At 36.5% G+C, this 22,975-nt stretch overlaps 1 protein-coding gene across 1 annotated transcript in view; it reads left to right on the plus strand.

The window, feature by feature from the left end:
- Stpg2 (sperm tail PG-rich repeat containing 2) overlaps positions 1 to 22,975 on the plus strand; it is a 447,430-nt gene that overhangs the window by 16,108 nt on the left and 408,347 nt on the right. Inside the window, exons 2-4 of the mRNA XM_004661543.2 lie at positions 10,410 to 10,522; positions 12,147 to 12,284; positions 15,641 to 15,805. Coding sequence (XP_004661600.2) covers positions 10,410 to 10,522; positions 12,147 to 12,284; positions 15,641 to 15,805 — 416 coding nt within the window. The remainder of the gene's footprint in view (positions 1 to 10,409; positions 10,523 to 12,146; positions 12,285 to 15,640; positions 15,806 to 22,975) is intronic.

Consider the following 22,975-nt stretch of genomic DNA (forward strand, 5'->3'; position numbering starts at 1 on the left):
ACTCCTAGAGTATCTACAAAAGTGACCCTAGGTGTTGGGTTTGCCTGCTATGAGAGTATTCAAGTAGGCTGAGTGGAACGAAATTCAGGTAGATTCTAAGATTTAACTAAATAACATTTTCAATGAAAAACAGCTCAAAGTATTTATCCAAGAGTAGATATTATGACAACCATATCCTCTAACTCTCCCTTAGGGTGTGTGGTGCCCCACCCACACCATTAATCCTGACAACAAGCAGGTTAAGATTTCTGATCTGTTGTGTGTTCCAAGTCAGCTTGTGACCAGGTGAGACCCTTCCCTGGTGTAATCCCAGTTACCTCTGCCCTGCCTGGGTCCTGTTGTCAGTTGAAGTTTGCATGGCCAGGTCCCTGGACCACTGCTCTGTTCTCTGGAGCTGAGCACTGGTGGTAGGGGAGGGGAGCTGCTGTATTACTGGTCTAAGCAGTAGTTCATTGCTTTATAACTATACCTACAAAGTGAATACTATCCCATAGTGACTGTATATTTGTTATCTGTAGGGGTTCTATATTATCTCAGCTGGATGGCACCACCCCCTAACTATTTTCTTCTGTAGGTTTCTTCTTTGTTGGGGGATGTTTTGTTTGCTACCAAATCACTAGGGCTTTTTGATCCTATCCATATACTTGTATGTATATGCCAATGATGATAATTTTATCTTATTAACAACTAGAATATAGGGACGTCACATGATAGAATATAGTCAATATGTAAGTTTAAAGAATTAGTATGTATATGATTGCTGTGTAGACTAATGTCCTTGAAGATGGATACCTATTTCAAAGACTTAGTTATTTTCTATATATGAAGAATGCCCTTTGCTTTGTGGCTGTCATTGTGGCTGTAGAACTTGTCCTTTAATCACATACTGTATACCTTCTTTTCCAGAAGGGACTTTTATTGTTTATGTCAGTTTGATTTATCTTTTGCTCTTGGCACCTTAAACTCAATATATCCTAAACTGAACTCATTTCTTTCTTTTCAAATCTTTTCTTCTTCTGTGTTCTTAATTTCTTCTTTCTGTCAGGTTGATTTATCATGTGTGGATGTCACCTCATGTCAATTTACTATGTTCCAAATCAAACTTCATCAATCCAAATTCCAGAGAAACTTCTTATTTTAGTGATTGTCCACATTGATAGCAGTATAATTATTTATTTTTTGATTTCCCCATATTTGAAACTTGATTTTTATATTATTTGTTATTGAACCTTTGCTGCCTAATATACACAGTTAAATACTCAGTATTGTTGAATGAACAACTAAAGATTAGTTTAAAGCATTACTATATACTATGCAGAGCATTATGATAAGGTGAACAACCACCCTTGTTTGTGTGGGACTACCTTAGTTTTAGCCCTAAAAGTTCCATGTCCTAGGTAAATTGGGAAAACTAGGAACTCTGAGCAGCATGTAACATTAGTATGCAGTCATAATTAAAACAGAAAAGTCCCTTCACTTGTGGATCTTATCATTATAACTACCTTAATTTTCTTGTGGTTTAACTTGTACTCAACATTTCATATAAACATTCTCTGGTTAACCGAAGATTATAATTAATTATAGAAAACTTTAATGAAGGTTTTATGAATGCCAATGATTTTTTGTTGTCTATTTCTCTCATATATATATATTTAAAATGATACTTTTTTCATTATATATAGAATATATACCAATATTCTGTCACCAGTAATATGTTAAATAATGGGGCTATTGTGAACATCTTTTCTCATTTTTAAATTTTAAATTTATAAATCTCAATACTTTACAATTAATTTTGTATTTGTTTAGGGTACATCCATAACCCATAAATTCTGCCATGTTCTGAAGATAGCTGCTTCACAACTAGCCTGAGTTTAGATCTCCCTTCCTTCCTTCCCTCCCTCCCTCTCTTCCTCCCTTCTTCCCTTCCTCCTTCCCTTTCTTTCTTCCATCCATCTCTGTTTCCTCCCTCCCTACCCCATCTCTTCCTCCGTCCCTCCCTCCCTCCCTCCCTCCCTCCCTCCCTCCCTCCCTCCCTCCCCTCCCCTCCCCTCCCCTCCCCTCCCCTCCCCTCCCTCCCTCCCTCCCTCCCTCCCTCCCTCCCTCCCTCCCTCGCTCCCTCCTTCCCTCCCTTCCTTCCTTCCTTCCTTCCTTCCTTCCTTCCTTCCTTTTTTCTTCTTTCTCTTGCAAAAGGGTCTAATATATCCTAGGTTGTCTTTGAACTGTTTTTGTAGTTGAGGATGACTTGAATTTTTAATCTTCCTGCCTCTACTTCTCAAATAATGGGAATCCAGTCATGTGTCATTACTCTTGGATTTTGTAGGACTGAAGATTGAACCCAGGACTTTGTGCATTCTAGGCAAGCTCTCCATGAACTGAACTATGTTCTTGGGCCCCAAGCTTAGCTTTCTCGCCTTGTTTTGTCCTTTTTTTTTTTTGAGGTAGGGTCTCATTCTAGCCCAGGCTGACCTGGAATTCACTATGTAGTCTTAGGATGGCCTTGAACTCACAGTGATCCTCTTCCCTCTGCCTTCCAAGTGCTTTCTGGGACTAAAGGCATGCACTACCATGCTCAACTTTTTTTTTTTTTTTTTTGGAGTGTGTGTGTGTGCATGTTTGTGTGTGTGAGTTCAGGTGTGGATGGCCATGGCATGCTTGAGGCTGTGGGAGACGTTTTTACATTGATAACACACAAACTTTGTGCTTTTGTGGTTTAAGATGGATTCTTGTTGGTTTGTCGTTTATTATTCAATTTGATCATTTCTACCTGTTAAGTAGCACTTTTCAATATAGTTGAGTTTTATATTTTTTTCTTGGTATTTGTTTTTACTTACTTCACATTTTCATTTTGCTTCTCTTGGCCTCTTTCCTTACCTACACTGCATGAGTTGAATACTTTAAAAAAAAAAAATTGTTGAGCTGGGCGTAGTGGCACACACCTTTAATCCAAGCACTTGGGAGGCAGAGGTGGGAGGATTGCCATGAGTTTAAGGTCATACTGAGACTCCATAGTGAATTCTAGGTCCGCCTGAGCTAGAGTGAGACCCTACCTTGAAAAACCAAAAAGTAAAAATAAAAAAAAAATTGTTGGGGTTTGGGGGGAATGGCTCAGTGGGTAAAGGCTCTTGCTGTGTAAGCATGATGACCTGATTTAATCTCTAGCACCTGCATAAAAGCTGAGCATAGCTATACATGCCAATAACTCCAGCTCTAAGGGAGACAGATCACTGGAGCTCACAGATTAGCTAGTATACCTGAAAAGTGATGAGTTCCAGATTTACTGAGAGACTGTCTCTTGGAAATAAGTCAAAAGGTTGATAGAGAAGGATAACCAACACATTCCTTTGGCTTTTATATGTGTGCACAGGGTATACATACAAGCATACCTCTGTACACACACTGCACATATTGTACAATATACTAAAGATATAAATATTTAAAAATCTCCTCTATTGGCTTATTCAATTTACTTTGCATGATATTTAAGAGATTGCCTTGTTATTACAGTATTCCTTTCTAACATCATAGTCTACCTCTAAATAATATGGTATAACTTCACATATGTGAGTCTCATAACGATATACCTCTATTTTCCCTACCTCATCCATTGTATTATTATGAACATACATTTTATTTTTAAAATATCTTTGTTTTAAATAGCCACTTAGGGCTGGAGAGATTGCTTAGTGGTTAAGTGCTTGCCTGTGAAGCCTAAGGACCCCAGTTTGAGGCTCAATTCCCCAGGACCCGCATTAGCCAGATGCACAAGGGGGAGCATGCGACTGGAGTTCGTTTGCAGTGGTTGGATGCCCTGGCACGCCCATTCTCTCTCTCTATCTGCCTCTTTCTCTCTCTGTCTGTTACTCTCAAATAAATAAATAAACAAAAAAATTAAATAGTCACTTATTTTTAAATTATGGAAAATGTTTTTTTTTTGTGTGTGTATGGTATGTGAGGATGTGTGTATTGATTTTCACATGTGTTGGTATATGTGAGTATGTGTGTGTGCATGTGTACATGCGTGCATGTAGAGGCCAGAGGTTGATGATGGGTACCTCCCCCATTTACTGATGCATGACTTACCAATTCAGTTAATTTAGCTTCCCAGCTTACTCTGAGGATACCCTGTCTTCTCCTCCTAAGCACTGGGATTACAAACAGGCTGGCATACCTACTTGACATTTACATGGGTACTGGGGATCTGACCTTAGATCTTTATGCTAGCATGACTATTGCTTTATCCACTGAGCCATCTCCTGAGCCCCTGAAAAATGTTGTATTAATATACATAAAATTGTCCCATTCAGTGCATATTTTATTTTAGATGTTTGACTTGGCTTTATTATATATTTTGTTTATATTTTTCTTGGGTTCATCTTTTCTCTACCTTGTTGAATAGGTGAATATTTATAATAGATCTCTAGTGTCCTTGTAGTCTGCTAATTTCCATCTTTGATTTCTGAATCTATTTCTATTTATTGACTTTTCTTTTCTATATGGGGATCATTTTCCCACCTCTTGGAAAGATGTGGAAGTTTATTTGATTCATTTCTACATTCTGTACCTTGGTTTATTTTTTTAAGTATATATTTATGTGTGTACTTTGAAATCTGTTGCTTATTTTTTGTTTACTTACCTTCATTTGGAATGCTCCACTGGTATGCTGGGGTTCCCAGTTTTACCAAACAACTGTAAAATTTTCAAAATTAAAAATTCCATTAGTGATTTAGTATTCAGGTCCTCATTTTCACTTTTTAATTGCCTGTTAAATGTAGCTGTTCTATCTTTCTCATATATTCTTTACTATCCATGTTGCTTATACCATATTAATATTTTTCAATATTGTTATTGAATGTATTAGAAATTAGGCTGTCAGTAGTCATCTGTACATATTTATCTATTGTTAAAAGTGCTTGATCAATGAAGTTTAGATCTTGGATGTATAAAATAAACCTTTGTTTAGCATTAGGCTATCAAGAAATATATATATATATGTATATATATATACATATTTACACACACACACATACACACACACACACACATACACATATGTATATGGTTTTAGAGGTAAGGTCTCACTCTAGCTCAGGCTGACCTGGAATTCACTATGTAGTCTCAGGGTGGCCTTGAACTCTGGGTGGTCCTCCTACCTCTGCCTCCCAAGTGCTGGGATTAAAGGTGTGTACCACCACACTCAGCTTTTATCAAGACATATTTACTCAGGGGGGAGGGAGGGTATTACCATGGGATATTTTTTAATAATCATGGAAAATGTTAATAAAAATTTTTAAAAAAGACATATTTACTCAGGGGTCCCCAACTTCCATATCTCCTGCTCCAGAGGGTGTGTGTGCAGAGTAAGTAAGTGAGAGCTCCTGGTTCTTTCCCCACCTCATAGTTCCTGGTCCTGGTACCCCAGCTGCTAGCTTAGGGCAGCCTGGATGCCGTGTGCTTGCTACAGAAACAGGTCCCTTTGCTCTGCCTTCCTGATTGAATGGCTCCTGGGTCTTTAACTCCTGGGTCCCTTGCTCTGGAGGGTATGCACGCAGAGTGAGTAGTCCAGAGATCCTGGTTACTTCCCAGTTCCCAGGTCCTGGTATCACTGCTGCTGACTGGGGGTGGCCTGGACCATGTATGCATACTACAGAAGTGGCCTTTTGCTCTAGCTTCCTGATTGACCAGCCCCCTGGGGTCCAAACATCTCTTCCTCTGAGCCAATGGGTTCATTGAGCACTAAGGAGAGCTGCTGTCTTGCTCCTGGCTCCCTAGCTTCCTGGCTCCTGGTTCCCCAACTCTTGGCTTCTTTGTGCTGAAGAGTGCATGCAAGTGGAGTGAGTAGGCCTGAGCTCACAGTCCCCCACCTCCAAGTTCCTCAGGTAACTTTGATGAACTTGCAGTCTCTACAATTTGCAATTCTGCACTTAGAATCCCATCCTACCCCAGTCTGTTTCACATTTAAAACAGAACACTCACTGAAGATCCTACATGGACAACAGATTGCTTCCTTCTCAATAACATAAGACTTTTACTCTGAAATGGGTAGATCACAATGCAAAATATCCCAATAAAAGTTAGGAAACTGAGAGATCTCTACCAAAGATGCCTAGTCCCACAATGGAAGCCTCCAAAGAAATAATAGAGAAAACAACAGAAATTGAATCCAAAATGAAAATACAACAAGCTATGTGACCCTGATCAAAGGAATTGCTGAATTGGAAGCAAACCACGAAAACACCAAAAATCACATAGATGAAATTTAACAGAATCATCTCATAGAGCATTTAGTTTTATCGCTAAGCATAACTTAATTGAGGGAAACTTGAAAAGCCTTAAAAGAGAGATAAATGAATTGGAGGTGAGTCAACAAATACAGGAGCTCATAACCACCCAATTAAGCTTAATGAAGACATAATTAAATGCAAGAATGAATTCCAAAAAGCATAAAACAATCAGATCTTAAACTGAAATTCTACGTCAAAAAAGAGATAGACATGATGCAAAAAACTACAACAGAAAAAAAAGTTAAATAGAACTTTTGAAAACCTCTCTAGAACCCCTCACCAACAGAGTCACACCTGTGGGAGACAGAACCTCTGAGCTGGAAGACAAGGCAAAAGCAATTGATTGGAAGTCCAAAGACTTTGCTAAGTTCAAAAAGTCATGCAACAAAATATGAGGGAACTGTGAGATATCCTAAAATGACCAAACATATGGATCATGGGTATACCCAAAGGGGAAAAATCCGGGCCAGAGGCATAGAGAACATATTCAACCTAATTGTTGAAGAAAATTTTCCTAGGGCTGGAGAGATGGCTTAGTGGTTAAGCGCTTGCCTGTGAAGCCTAAGGACCCTGGTTCGAGGCTCGATTCCCCAGGTCCCACTTTAGCCAGATGCACAAGGGGGCGCACGCGTCTGGAGTTCGCTTGCAGTGGCCAGAAGCCCTGGCGCGCCCATTCTCTCTCTTTCTCCCTCTATCTGTCTTTCGCTCTGTGTCTGTCACTCTCAAATAAATAAATAAAAAATGGACAGAAAATATTAAAAAAAAAGAAAATTTTCCTAATCTCACAAAAGAGCAGCCCATCCAGATACAAGAAACTCAGAGAACACAAAACAGACAGGACCAAAGAAGTAACTCTGCAAGGCACTTTGTAGTTAAAACTCCTAACAATGAAAACAACGAGAGAGTGCTAAAAGCAAGAGAGAACCCACTACATACAAAGACAATTGCATCAGAATTACCTCAGATTTTTCATTGGAAACCCTGAAAGCCAGAAGGACCTGGAACAGAACACTTCAAAGCTATAGCTTCCAAACTAAACTTCTGAATCCAGTGAAAGTATCATGCAAAATTTATGGAGATATTTGCTCAACCATGTTTATAGCTGCTCAATTCATAATAGCTAAGAACTGGAATCACCCAGGTGCCTATCATTGGTCAAATGGATAATGAAGTTATAGTATATTTACACATCTACTCAGTGGCAAGAAAAAACAACACACCAAAATTTGTAAGATAAGGGATGGGCTTAGAAGAGATCATACTCATTGAACATACACAATCACAGAAAGACTAACTGCATGTTCTCACTCATCGCTGGTTTTTAATGTGGATCAGCTTAAGTTCTTGGGATACTGGATAGGCAACTTGAGTCACAGACAATAGGATGTAAGGGTTTGTGGGGGAGGGGAAGGGGAGAGTGGAGAGAAATAAACACAAAACTAAACCCAAAATGAACTGGTACCATAGAAACCTTTAGCCTTGAAGGTAGACTTCTTCAGCAGGAGTATAGGGGGAACACCTGAAAAGAAAGGCCCTGGAGAAGGTGGGATGAAGCCTAATCTTAAAAACTTGGTTCTGACCTGTAACTTGCAGTACCAAAAATAGCTGTGATCCACATTGAGCAGTTGACTATAGAGACCTACGAGGTCCCCAAAATAAGACAGGCTTCTGTCAAAGCACTTGATTACTCTTCGGAAGTAAAAGGTAAGACCCTATTGCTGAAGTCCCCACATGCTGCTGACACAGAACATGGAGAAAGCTGGCTGAAATCTGGAAGAGAGCAGGTCCCCAGACATTTAGCACATCTACTGCTGAAAAGCTACATGAGCTGCTGGGGAAAATAGGCCAACAATGGTGTGAGCAATCAGGGGTCTAAGCTACTCAGAAGCAACTAGCTTGACAAGATGTACATACCAGTACAGTGGTGGCACACAGCCTTGGTGGTTAGTCAGTGGCTTCAGATGGACTAAGAGATATGTTCAGTGGAAAGGGACCCCTATCTGGAACTGGGAACCAGGTCTGAAATCTATGAAGACAAAGATTATGCTCTCCCGTGTCAAATTCTCACTAGTTTTTGGCTAAAAAGGGGATATATTTATCAAAATCTCCCTAAATTAACCCCACTGAGGAGGGTCCCTTGTGGAATGGGGGCAGGAACAAGGGAAAATACAGTGCCAACATGTGATGATGTATCCACACAAAATATATTCTTTTTTTGTTTATCATTTTTATTTATTTATTTGAGAGCGACAGAGAAAGAGGAAGAGAGAGAGAGAGAGAGAGAGAGAGAGAGAGAGAGAGAGAGGGAGAGAATGGGTGCACTGGGGCCTCCGGCCACCTCAAACGAACTCCAGACGTGTGTGCCCCCTTGTGCATCTGGCTAACGTGGGTCCTGGGGAATGGAGCCTTGAACCGGGGTCCTTTGACTTTACAGGCACGTGCTTAACCACTAAGCCATCTCTCCAGCCCCAAAGTATATTCTTAATAATAATAAAAAAAGCTCAGCTGGGCTTGGTGGTGCACACCCTTAATCCCAGCCCTCAGGAGCCAGAGGTAGGAAGATCATCATGAGTTCAAGGCCACACTGAGACTGCATAGTGAGTTTCAGGTCAGCCTGGGCTAGAGTGAAACCCTACCTTGACAAAACAAAACAAAGGAAAACAAAACAAACCTCAGTACCCAAGAGTAGGGACTGTGGAAGAGATCTCACTCCAACCCTATCAAATAGCACATGCTAGCTATAATACTGACTTTTTTCTTTATTGAATATATGCCAACAACATCAATGAAGCATAATGGCTAGGGAATAAAGAACAAGCAAAAGTAACTATTTCCTCTGTGACAGTTTGACTTGGTATGAACTTGTGGTTAGTGGGTGTAGCTGCTTCCTGGAATTGAAGCATTCCCTCCTGCAGGACAATGGATGCTCTGACTACTCAACAAACTCATAGAACTTATATGAGTTAAGAATCTCGTGAAAGTTATAAGACTAGGAAGCCTTCTCCTAGGTTCTAAAAACAACAAACAATTACTGGAGGAGGGAAGACTTACATGGACAGGCCTTCAACTTCTTCAGAGAACTCCAAGGACGCAGCATTTGTGAGCAGTTATGCAGGCCCTGGCAGCCTTACTGGTTACATATCTGACTTTGAGTTACTGATTTTTATGTAAGTAACCTCTCACACATTCTCCTGAAAACTACCCCAATAAACTCAGTGGTTCACCAAGCTAAGCTTCATTGAGAATTTATCCTCCTCTACTCAGGAAAGTCATGCAACAGCAAGTTATACTGACTATGTTATATAGTTCTTGGGAGAATTCAGCTTCAATAAGATAATGTACATTTATGTATCAGCTATATCACAAATGAGATATAAGACATGTGCTCATAGAAGTGGCAGTAAAAAAGCAATGCTTGCATAAACTAATATTTTCTTAATAATATTCAGAACACTTTTTTTCAGTTGCATATCTATCTTTGAAAAACAAAATTGTGAACATAATATATGTTCTTTGTGCCAAGTACATAAAAAGAATACATAGAAAAGAAAAAAAAAAAACCCGAAATTTTTAATGAGCACCAACTATGTGCCAAGGGAAGGAGACATTACCTGCTGTCAACCCATTGTAAACTCTCTTCACCATTCTAGGATATTTCAGCAATTTTTGTGATTGGTCCTAGGGATTAGTCTTGTCAATTTTAGGAAGGTGCTCTACCACTGGGTTATGTCCTTAACCCTGTCTATAAATTTATAAATGCTGTGCTCTATAATTTACATGTGCCATTTAAAAATAGAAGGCAGTGATCTTATGTGGAAGACCTATTTTTAAAGCTAAAATGTCAAATATACCTAGAAGGCACAGTATCTTTATTTATTTTATTTATTTTTTCTGTTGTTCAGTATGTGTAGTCCAGTAGATTTTATAGTTAATATATACTCATAAAAATTCTGATCTTATGTTAGAATTTTTGAAATGTAAAACCTTCTGTGGCTAGCAGTTAGTCCTGAAAGCATAGTCTCAAGGTTGAGGGCCCTAAATTATTGTATATATTTTGAAAGCATTTTTTTCTCTGCAATCTTTGGACTCCTATCTTATTAAAGAGTCATGATTGTTTTTAAACAGGTGGCTGTGCTCCATTTCTTTCTTCAGCTGCCAGACAAAGTGCTTTTACTGGTTTCTCCCACCCTGATGAAGTTGTTCCAGGCCCAGCAGACTATGATGTTTCAGAAGCACAGGTAAATTGAATTATCCCAGTTAATACAAATCATACTTTCCTAACTGGGCATATACTTGGTGGTAGTTTAAATAGATGGCCCCCAATATATTCAGTGTTTTATTAGTTTGTAGTTTAGACCTCCAGGCACCTGGATGGAGTAGGTGTCACTGGGTGATTTTAGGGTCCAGCCCTAAGGTGTGGTGGTGGATTTGCTATTCTAGTCCAAAGATATGCAAACTGCGTGGAGCTCCCCAGTAATGATTTTGCATGTGATGTGGCTTTGGGGTTTTGCTTGTTGCTCTCTCTCTCTCTCTCTCCCTCCTTGGTCCTGTGAAAGAGGGCCAGCTTCTTCTGCCATTGTGGAACTTCCTTTGGATTTGTAACATTCAATAAATATCCCTTCCTCCATGAATGTTTCCTGTTTGGAAGTGCATCTCAGTGACCTGAGATTGTCTACTACAACTTGAGATCTCAGTGTTGAAAGTTTGACAGTAAACTGGGCTGCATAGTGAGACTCTGTCTCAAAAACAATTACACAAAACCCCAAAATTACATTTTTTCTTCTAAGTCTGAAATGCCATGTGTCATATTTTTCTATCCCATTTTTCCTTTCCAGTTTCCATCTATATTTTATAATTTGAAATAGATAACGCACATTTAATATAGGTTGCCTAACTGGCTGTTCTTCATTATTCTATACATCCTGTAGATACAAAACATTGTTGTATGCCTTATGGCCTGCAAGAATGGGATACTGGGACTCCTGAATGAATTTTACCTACTTAAAATTATAGAAACAGACAAGATATTTAGATGGTAGTTGTTTGAGTTGTTCTTTTTTTTTTTTTTTTTTGGCCATAGTTCAGGACATGACCAGGGCTATCTCATAAGTCTCATGCTTCTGCAATAGCCTTAAAGTTCTGTGACAAAAATATCTTAAGTAGACCCCATTCTTGTACAGAAGCAACACATTTCTGAAGATCACTGTTTTCATTATCATGAATATCAGGGCTTTTCTAATAAACTTGTTTGGATTTTATTGGACTGAATTGGCTATACCCTGTTATAGTATAGTGATGTGGGTTAATCCAGATTTGTGGTTAGGGGAGCCATGGTATTTTCCTTACACTGTGCTCGAGGAATAAAGAATGTTTAAGACAAATCTTAGCCCAAAGCCAAGCTTTTCCAATAAACCTTCATAAAATTCTCTAGAAATAAGCACTATGTTATTTGTGAAAATTATCCTAAGCAAGCTTTGAAGATTTGCTTTTTCAGTAGAATTTGAATGCTAGCATTTTGAAGTTCATTCACATGTGTAAGTTTCCCAGTGGCTTACAAAGCATCCTATTTCTTCTCTCTACAGCTTTGAGAACATCTGTCTTCCACTGCTGTTTTAAACTACATTTTCTTGTGTTTGCTCACAGTGTTCTAAAGTCCAATAAATTTTAGTCCAAGTTCATGTTAAAACTCACAACTATATTTATCATGTAATTATACTCTTTTAAAGGACTGTGTTTTCGGTTGAAGGTGTTCCTCAGATTTGATTTCAAAACTATTTGTTAATAACATTTTATATTTATTAAATAGGAATTAATTGTAAAGTATTTCTTTTAATCATTTTGTAATTTTTGTTTCTAATTTAGCATTATATAAAAGGATGCCGTAGTCTGCAAAACCGAGAAAAACGTTTTAAAGAGATTATTTCCGATAATCCAGGACCTGCAAGTTATCACCTGTCTTATCCTAGAACATTAGCTATCATGAAAAGACAAATACTAGAAGCTAAAGACTGTCTTCAGTTGGTGTGTTTCTATTTTAAATTTTGCTTCAAATGATACTGTTTTAAAATAGAATCAAGTAGAAAACTTTAATGTTTTATTTGATATTGAAAACATTAAAAAGCCTTGCTATAAAATTTATTAGATTTTTGGTATCTTATTGTATTTAGTTTATAAAAAATGAATACTTAATGATGTTTATAAATCTTAGTTTTAAATTGTGTTAGCATCTTACTTTACTATTTATTCTTTTTTTTAAATAATTAAAAAAAATTTTTTTTATTTATTAACAGACACAGAGAGAAAGACAGATAGAGGGAGAGAGAGAGAATGGGCGTGCCAGGGCTTCCAGCCTCTGCAAACGAACTCCAGACGCATGCGCCCCTTTGTGCATCTGGCTAACGTGGGGCCTGGGGAACCGAGCCTCGAACCAGGGTTCTTAGGCTTCACAGGCAAGCGCTTAACCACTAAGCCATCTCTCCAGCCCTATTTATTCTTTTTTAATATTACAATCTAGGGGCCTTGAGTTTGCTAGACAAATGCTCTACCATTGAACTGCACTCTCAGAGTTCTGTTTTGCTTTTGGTCAATCTATAATAACAGTGTGTACAGTGAATAGGAAGAAAGGGATATTTTAAAAACCATCTTTTGGAACAAAAACCTAACCATCTTTATCTATGTTCAGTTTAGTTTACTTATTTATAGAGGCTTTATTTAAAGTACTCCTAATAAAACAGTGAAATTAGGGCTGGAGATATGGTTCAGTGGTCAAAGGCACTTGCTTGCAAAGTCTGATGGCCCAGATTCCATTTCGCAGTACTCATGTAAAGCCACATGCACAAAGTGACACACACATGTGAAGTTAGTTTGCAACAGCAGGAAGCCCTTGTGTGCCAATTCTCTCTCTCAAATAACTAAGTAAATTTTAAAAAACAATGAAATTAACAAAATGATTCCTGGGTTGCTGATGTACCTCAGTGATAGACAGCACTTGCCTAACATGTGTGACGCCCTGTGCTTGCCTGAGGACCTGGGTTCTATTTTCAGAATTCACAAAACAAAAATAAAAAATCAAAACAAAACAAAACAAAACAAAAACATTAAAAAATCATTTACTGAGGTAAGAAAGCAGAAAATATAGATGGGCAACATATATGTAGCTTCTAATTCAGGACAAAATGTGATAGGTGATAAATGAATGATCATGCAAATAAATGCCATAGTTTAAATGAGGACTGCTGTATTACAGAAGACATAATTTATAGAGGATATTGAAAGTGGATCATTTTGAAATGCACCTTGAAGGCAGGATTAGAATATGCATTATAGGCATGGAGTGCTACAAGAGTAACCACATGAATATGGAATTTTGTGAGAGACAAGCAACAGATTATTTTATTTGCAGTGAAGAATTTATGTCGGAAATTAATAGGAGATATGTTTAGAAAGGTAAATTATTGTTAAAGAATCAATATTTTTTACACCAAACTCCTACTCTACTGGATCAAATATTGCTATTTAGTGTGGGCTCAGTTGCATTTTATTTTGAGTGACGTTTTTCTTCTTGGTTTTGTACATAGCTCAGATTACATGTTAAGCAGTTGTCTGCTTTAAGTACTTTTTAAGGCTAAGTACTTAGTTGAATGTTAGTACAATGACAATGAGGTTAGATTTTGTAGCCTGTGTTTGGTATGTTTTTGATATGTTTTTGGTATGTGTTTGATATGTTTCATGCATAAGGATAGATGAATGTTCATTTATTCATGTAAAGGTTTATTAAATATTTTCCTGTGTGACAATGTATATTATTTAACATAATATTGGATGCTGGGGATATATGGAAGGCAAATCACTGCTTCCTGAGATTTATGATTTTAACTGGATAGTAATGAATGAGATTTGGCATAGTTTAGTTGATGAAATAGCTCAGAGTCCTAATGAAATGTTCACTAGTAACACAAACTAAAACATTTTTGGAAGATACAGGAGAAACAGTTGAACATGATTTTAAAGAAGGATTTGCAAGCTCATCTAAAGAATTCTAGTGGTAGAAAACACATTGAGGTGTTTGGTAGATGGTATGTTTAGGTAAGTAACCTGTCCTTTGGAATGTTTATTGTACAAGATGTTAGGGAGAACTATAGTACTAGAAGCTGGTGGAAGGAAAGACTGTTTTAGAAATTCTGGTAACATGCAAATACTTTTTAAAGTACTTTCGTACTTTAGTTCTTTCCTCTTTGAATTTTGTAATTAATATTATTAGTGTCACTGAAACAACAATATTTGTCTGTAGTGATGAAAACAGAAATTCTGTCAGTGCTAAATTTTTTATGTCACATGATTTTATATGGGGATATGCGCATATGATGATAGTGCTTCTTTACCAGAAATTATAGGGATCAATATAATCTCAAGTTCATTTTCTAGATAGCTAAATGGTTTACATGCTAACATTTTTTATTTGATATATTTTTATGTTGCTGTTTCTACTATGTGCTGCTACTTCTTGTTTATACTTAAGTTATAAAATATTTTATATTAAAGTCCATTTTGGGAACAGGTTAACCAATCTAAAACTTCTGACCCTGACATTAATAATTTAATTTAGTCATAGGCTCTTTCAGTAACATAGTACATGGTTTATGATTGTACTTTCATGTATAATAAACATAGTTATATTTATAATACATTTGTATTCTTTAATTTCTTTTAGCATTATAATATTGACATTTTCCTGCATTGTAGTCTCTGTAATTTAGCACATTTATACAAGTTGTAGACAATGTGGAAACAAGTCAGGAGTTGCAAAGAATCGAGCCAAGAAAATTATTGAAGAGCTAAGGATTTTTTTTGGTCTTTCAAGGTAGGGTTTCACTTTAGCTCAGGCTGAGCTATGACCACTATGTAGTCTCAGGATGGCCTTAAAGTCAAGGTGGTACCCCTACCTCTGCCTCCCGAGTGCTGGAATTAAAGGCGTGCACCACCATGCCTGGCCTTAAAGATTGCTTTTGTAAGGGATATACTATAATAGCAGGTGATGTGGCTGTTATGTTGCATTTTTTTAAAATCAATAATATTTTTTTATTTAACAAGATAAATATATGACCAGAATAAGAGAGAATCCTAGGTTCTTCTGATGGTTTTAATACTCATTGTTCAGTTAGTTTTATAAGATGAACTAAAACTTGAATTCAGTCTTTTAAGTTACTTTGACAAAACTAACTTTTTGGCTTATACTATAAAATTCATTGTTAATAATTATAGTTGCCTTGGAGTATATTGTAATATTTGGTTTTTCATTCTCTTTCTTGTTTTTTTTTGAATATAAAATATAAAATGAAAATACTTTGTGTTTGAAGAAAAGTTCAAGAACATCTGCAGTTTCTAAAAGTGTCTATGTTCCTTCAATTCCTTCCTGTGGAAAGTCATATGGTTACCATATTAATGAGGATGACAGTATTATAAAATGTTCTCCACCTGATATTGATAGCACAATAGGTCCAGCATACTATAAACCTCAATTTGTAAGTATAATTCACTTCACAATTTTAGTTGGAAAGTTGCTTATGATTATATATGTTTTATTTCATGTAATATTAACTATAAGAAACAAATTTCCAAGCTTTAGTGGCTTCATATAGTAGAATTTCTTTTCCTCACATATATGTGTCTGAGTTCTGACTGGCAGAAGATGGAAGACTATGAGAGGGTTTCTATGTCCAGTTGGGAGGTAAAGTTTATTCTCATGACCATTTTTAACCACCTAGGAGCCTGGGGAATGTAGTCTTAACTAAATATCTTGGGAGAAGAAAAGCAGATTTAAATTACTAGAAGTTTCTGCCACTATGTATAGTATGAAATATATAGATATTCTTGTCCTGATTTGAAAGGAAATATGAAAATTTTTTTATAAGAAATTTGGATCTCAGAATGTATTATTTATTCTACAAATTAGTTAGAAATATAAAAGGAGCTTCTCTTTGACTAAAGTACTATAGTTTATAAGATTCTTCTCATTGAGAGCTTAAAGTTCAAAGTTAGCCTGAGCTGTCAAGATTTTACTCATCAAGGTAAAATACATGAGTTAGCCATAAATATTGACAGTGAATACAGATAATGTACCTGGTTTTGTACAATTACAAGACAGACATACATAGTATTTTGAAGCTACTATGTGTTCACACTTTTGTGAGATCTTGAGGAAGAAAACCCAGTCAGGAAAATGGCAGAAATTTAACACAAATTTATGGAACACTTGATGGATCACCTCAGGCAAAGAATGAGCATTCTTAGAATTTCTCTTGCTCTTCACTCTCAATACACGATAGCTGTCTGTTATAAATGTCTTTGAACTTATACTCCAGCACTTTCAGAAACTATTTGATTCATGGAAATCAGTATATTGGTGAGTTTGGGGCTTTTACATACTTTGATTAGCATTTTATAAACTATTATTATTATTTTATATAATTAATATAATTAAGCATATAGTATAGTAACAATAATGGATACTAATATAACATGCTATAGTTTTGGCACAAATGCCCAATTGCTTATACAAAGAGATATAGCATGTCTGTTTATTATATAACTGATGAGGTAACTAATGGCAGTACTTTCCAGTTTTATTTCATATAAAGTAACTATTTTTCCCATTTGAATTTATAAATATATTTGGAGAATTAGTCTAAGATTAAGTAGTTACTCTATTTCTCTTCAAAATCTCACTAATATTTTCACTTACTGGCTTTAATATCCACTGTTAATACTAGAATCAATTTTGCTGTGATTTACATTTATGCATTACTTAACTTTCAGGAATTATTTTTTCATTGAAGAATCATAAATTTATTGCTCTCAGTATTTACTTCAAGGTTTAAATTATACCAGATTTTGTTTTGGGAATCTCTTTCATGCTGCTTCTTGTGCCCTTGTGATACATTCTTCTCATTCTTTGAGTATTCCTGGGACCTAGCATAGTAGATATTCTGGATTATTTTGTCTCTGATCCAAGGCTTGGAGTCAGCCATTTTTGTAAGGGACCCTCTTTCCCCTTGTTGGAGAATTGAGGCATCATTGTTTCTAGGATATCTTGGGGGCACAGAGAGTTAGGAATCTGCAGTTACTGCTTAACTATTAATAATTTTGAGTTAATACTTTTACTTACAGTTGAATACCACACATTTATTCTAATTTTCCCTTTTCATATTCTTCACAGCAAGGAACCTGCTCCCATTATCCTCATTAAATATACTTATCCTAATCCTATAATGAAAGTAGTTGTAGAATAGATAACCAAGTACCACATAAAATAGACTTGACATATATAATCTCTACCTCTAGTTTTGGAAATCTTGTGGCTCTCTGCAAGTATGAAAGGAAGCCTAAGGTACAGGAAGGAGACCTCCAATAAATATGTCCACAGAGAACCTCAATGAAGACTGGAGACTTACTGGCTTAAGGAAACCTCTGTCCAACCATTAACTGAACACTTATCTAAACAGGCTGAGACTTCAGTGGACACACATGATAAAGAATATAGAATTCTGGACCCCATGAAATGGCTCAGGGAGTAAAATGCACATTAGGACATAAGTTTGTATCCCTAGCACCTATGCAAAAGTAAAAGTGGGGTGTGGTTGTGTGCATCTGTATTCCCACCTCTGGGGAGATGAGACAGGAGGATCCTTGGGATGGCTTGTCTAGCTGAGTTGGTGAACTCAAGATTCCATGATAGACCCTGTCTCAAAAAATAAGGGGGAAGGTGGGCATGGTGGTGCACACCTTTAATCCCAGCACTCAGGAGGCAGAGGTAGGAGGATCGTCAAGAGTTCAAGGCCACCCTGAGACTATACAGTGAATTCCAGGTCAGCTTGAACTACAGTGAGACCCTACCTCAAAAACAAACAAATAAAGAAACAAAAAAAGTGGGGCTAGGGAGTGACCAAGGAAGATACCTTATACCAACTTCTGGTCTCCAGAACATGCACAAGTTCAACTGACATCCTCTCGAATGCGTGATGTAACTAGCAGGCTTTGTTTTTGAGGACCTACAGAGACACTAACAGGTCATCTTTTATCTTATTCATGTGTTTCCTTTTTTCTTGTTTATCAGGATTTTTATTGTTTTTGTTGTTGTTTTTACTTGTTACCCCCTTTTAGACACTCATCTACTTTCTGCATTTTTCCACTTGTGGGCAATCTCTTTTCTTACTTTCTTTTTTTTCTCCATTATGTTTCTTTATTTTTCCGTTCTCTGTACATTTAGTAGTAAAAACACTACTAAACTTATAATACTGATTTTTAAGAAATGCTCATATTGTTATTATGTTACATCTTTTCTTACTTTTTTTTTTGAAGTAGCGTTTCACTCTAGCCCAGGCTAGCCTGGAATTCACTATGTAGTCATAGGGTAGCCTCAAACTCATGGCAATCCTCTTACCTCTGGTTTCCAAGTGCTGGGGTTAAAAGCATGTGCCACCACATCTGGCCTTGTTTTTACATTTTTGAATTCATTTCCTATTATGAATTTTTTTATTTGTAAGCTTTTTTTTTATAACATTTTACTCTTTTCCATTACTTTCTATAATGTTTTCTACTCCCACTCTTCTTTTTCCTTTCATCCATTTAGTCTTATGTCTCCCTCTTTATCTGTATCCTTCTTTGGTTTTATTTATATGTCACTTCTACATTTACCTGACATATTTTTTAAACTTCACATTCTATGGTAGTTTTGCAATTTTCAGTTCTTTGATCATACATGATTTATTAGTGGCTACAAGTGATTTCAAGTTTATCTCTTTATCTTGAATAGTTTTCTATTCCTGCTATAGCAGTTTGATTTTTCCTATACAAGTGGTAGAAGGAATAGAACCATAAGATAATCCTCCCCCCAAATCAATGAGATATTTGAACAAGCAGATGTATAAAGTACAATGGAGAAATGAAAAAAATTAAAAAGAAGTCAACATTCATCCTCCAAAAGATTCTAACTCTTTAACTACTGAATTCAAAGATATTGAAATAGGTAAAATGCTAGATGAAGATTGCACAAGTGTTCTGGTAAAAATGATCAGTGTGACTTGAAAGAGGATACAGAGGCTGATACAGATACTGAATTCAATCTAAGATCTGGAGAACACAGTCAACAACAGAGCAAAAAGTCATCAAAACAGATGGGAAGGGCTGGAGAGATGGCTTAGCAGTTAAGGTGTTTGCCTGTGAAGCATGAGGAGCCAGGTTTGAATCCCTAGATCCCACATGAATCAGATGCACATGGTGGCACTGGTGTCTGGGTTTTACAGTGGCTAGAGGGCCTGGCACACACATCATGCTCTTGTCTCTCTCATATGCTCTCTCACTCTATCTTAAATAAATAAATAAATAAATAAATAAATAGAATATAAGCTGGGTGGGGTGACTCATGCCTTTAGGTAGGAGGATTGCCATGAGTTCAAGGCCACCCTGAGACAACATAGTGAGTTCCAGGTCAGCCTGGGCTAGAGTGAGAAGAAAACAAACAAATGAACAAACAAAGAAAACTGACAGGAAAATCAGCAACATGGATAAAAATACCACAAACTGTTTGACCGGATTAAAAAAAAAAAATAGATCCAATTACCTTCTGTGTATAAGAAATGTGCCCTACTGGTAAAGATTCCATAGACTGAGAACCAAAGGATACAAAACAATCTATCAAGTGTTCATAAACTGAAAACAAGCTGGTATAACTGTTGTGATATGTGACAAAGTGGATAAACCAATATTAGAAGAGATGAAGACTATTACATGTAGATGAACAATTCAGCAAAAATTGAGGTTTTGATGAAAAATACATAGATATGATAAAAATGAAAAACTCAGTCAATCAATTACAACACAGCAGGAAACATCACCAATCACCTCTACCAAGGCTAAGAAAGAATGTCAAGGATGACAGAGAAGGCTGATAAGTACTGTATTCAATATCAACAATAAAAAATGAATGAGCATGATCAAAATGTCCAAGAACTCTGATTTGATTGAGATAACAAACATAAGAATCTATAGGATAGAAGAAAGAGCTGAGATACACACTGAAGGTGTAGACAATCTATTTAATACAATTATAGCAGAAAATTTCTCAAATGTAGAGAAATTGATGTTCAAACACGAGAGGCATTAAAAAATGCAAATAGACATGACCAGGGAAAAATCTTTTTTGTTGTGAACTTATTTTATTTATTATTATTAGTTATGTACACAGTGTATATACAGCCATGTTAGTTCCATGGTTAGCTTCTTCCCTGTTCTTCCCCCTCCACAGGGACCCTCCTCATTGGGTAATGTGGGTCATGCATTGTGGGGTTAGCCATCAGTTATGTGTAAGAAGCAATGTCTCTGTGTATAATGACCCAACTTGTGGCTCTAGCCATCTTTCCACCCCCTCATCTGTGAATTTCCCAGGGAAGAATCTTGAAGAACCAAGATACAGTCAAGATAGCCCAAATACAAAGAAAAATATACCAAAATCTCTAAGATAAAAATGACAACTCATATAGGCAAAATATCAGAATAACATATTTCTTTGTTGGTAACCCTAGAAGTTAGGAAAACATGGAATGGTATATTTTAAGATCCAAAAGTAAATAATGTCCATCAAGAATTATATATCTAGTAGGGATATTTTCTAAAATTGGCAAGGAAATCAGGATATTTCAAGACAAGTTCACACCAAGGCAGACATGACCACCAAGATAGCCCTGCAGAAGGTAGTTAAGGGAATATTATATACAGAGGAGGAAGAAAGATAGTCTCAACCACTGGGACACAGGAAAGAATAAGTTAATTGAGAAAATGGCCAAATAAAGGAGAACTGGGAAATAATTTATCATTCCCAACATATTAAACCACAAAACTCCTGCTACTAATAGAAGATAAAGTAAAAAATGAATAATAATCCAGTAAATCAGAAAAATAACCAACAAATTAGAAGAGTCAGTAAAGATTTCTCATTTATAACCTTACATATAAATGGCCTTAACTCACCAATAAAGAGATACCTACTGTCTGGCTGAACAAGATCCTGGGGCTGGGGAGTTGTCTCAGTGGCACTTGCAAGGAAGCATAAGGACTTGAATTCTATCCTAAAAAGCCTCCACAAAGAACAAGGCATAGCTACACATGCCTGTAATGCCATTACTGAGAGGGTGGAGTACAGACAGGAGAATTGCTGGAGATCACTAGTCATCTAGCCTAACAAAGAAAAATAACACAAGTTTCATATTTTGTGAGAGAATATGTCAAGGAAATAAGGAGGAAGAACAATAAAGGAAGGAAATGTCCACCCCTGGCATCCTCACACATGTGCATATAGCACATGCACATGCACATACACACACACACACACACACACACACACACACACACACACACACACACATACACCCTACATCTCCCCCCAAATAAACATACCTTACTGTTGAATATAGAGCTATACACTCAGAATCAAAGGATGGAATTCACCAAGTGATCAAAAACTGAAAACAAGTTAGTATAGCTAGTATCATGGCTGATCAGGAAGACTTAAAACCAAAATTTGCTAAAAAAGGTAAATAAGCCTACTGCATATTAATAAAAGATTCATCAAGAAAGTTTATAGCTGTAAATATAAATGTACCAGATGCTACTGGACATAAAAGATCTGGATGGATCCTGATATAATATTGTTGAATGATTTCAGCATCCCACTATCACCTCTAGATAGGTTATGCAAATTAAAAAAGCAACAAAAAAACCTCAGAATTAAACTACACTATAGCTTAAATGAATTTAACAAATATCTTCAGAATACACTATCCAATGGAAATAGTGTATGCATACTTTTTAAAGACAGACCATATTCAGGCCCTAAATTAGGTCTAAGAATAAAAATCATCTCTTGTATCTTTCTAGATCAAAATATAATAAAAGTAGGAAGCAACAGCAATAAAAACTACAGAAACTACACAAATACATGAAGCCTAAACAACAAGCTCTTTAATACCCAGCAAGTCATTGAAAAAAATAACAGAGAGAATTAAAAACTTTTTAGTATCAAATGAAAATGAAAGCACAACTTACTAAACCTTCTAGGATACAGCTACAACAGGTTTAATATTTTTTGACACTTTCATACGTGTATATAATTTATTTTGATTGTATTATCCCCTAATTACTCTTTTAATACTTCTCATACTATCACTAAAACCCTTATTCTTCCCAGTTAGTTTCCATCCTACTTTCATGCCTTTTTGTTGTTATCCATTGAATCAAATTAGAGTTTATTGTATGATCATGGATGAGAGGTTATTTCCTGGTGAAAGGGCAATTTACTAGTGGCTATACCACTGAAGAACATGAACCCCCTTTCTCTCAGCAAATATTACCTGCCATTAGCTACTCTGGGAGGTTTTAGGTCTTATAAATCTTTCTCAATGATGAAATATTTACAGACTCAATCTTGTGCAGGAATCCACGGCTGCTGTTAATTCACGAGTATGATGACAGAATTCCACAGCCATCCTTCTCTACCTCCTACACTTATGCTCTTTTTGTCCTGTCTTCCTCAGGGTTCCTTGAGCTTTGAAGTGGTTGGTTTAGATGTCTTGTTTGTGGATGAGCATGCAGTAGTCACTTATTCTTAGCAATTTTGCCAGCTGTGTTTCTTTGCATTA

The sequence above is a fragment of the Jaculus jaculus genome, chromosome 2 (genome assembly GCF_020740685.1).
Source record: "Jaculus jaculus isolate mJacJac1 chromosome 2, mJacJac1.mat.Y.cur, whole genome shotgun sequence".
Taxonomy (NCBI): domain Eukaryota; kingdom Metazoa; phylum Chordata; class Mammalia; order Rodentia; family Dipodidae; genus Jaculus; species Jaculus jaculus.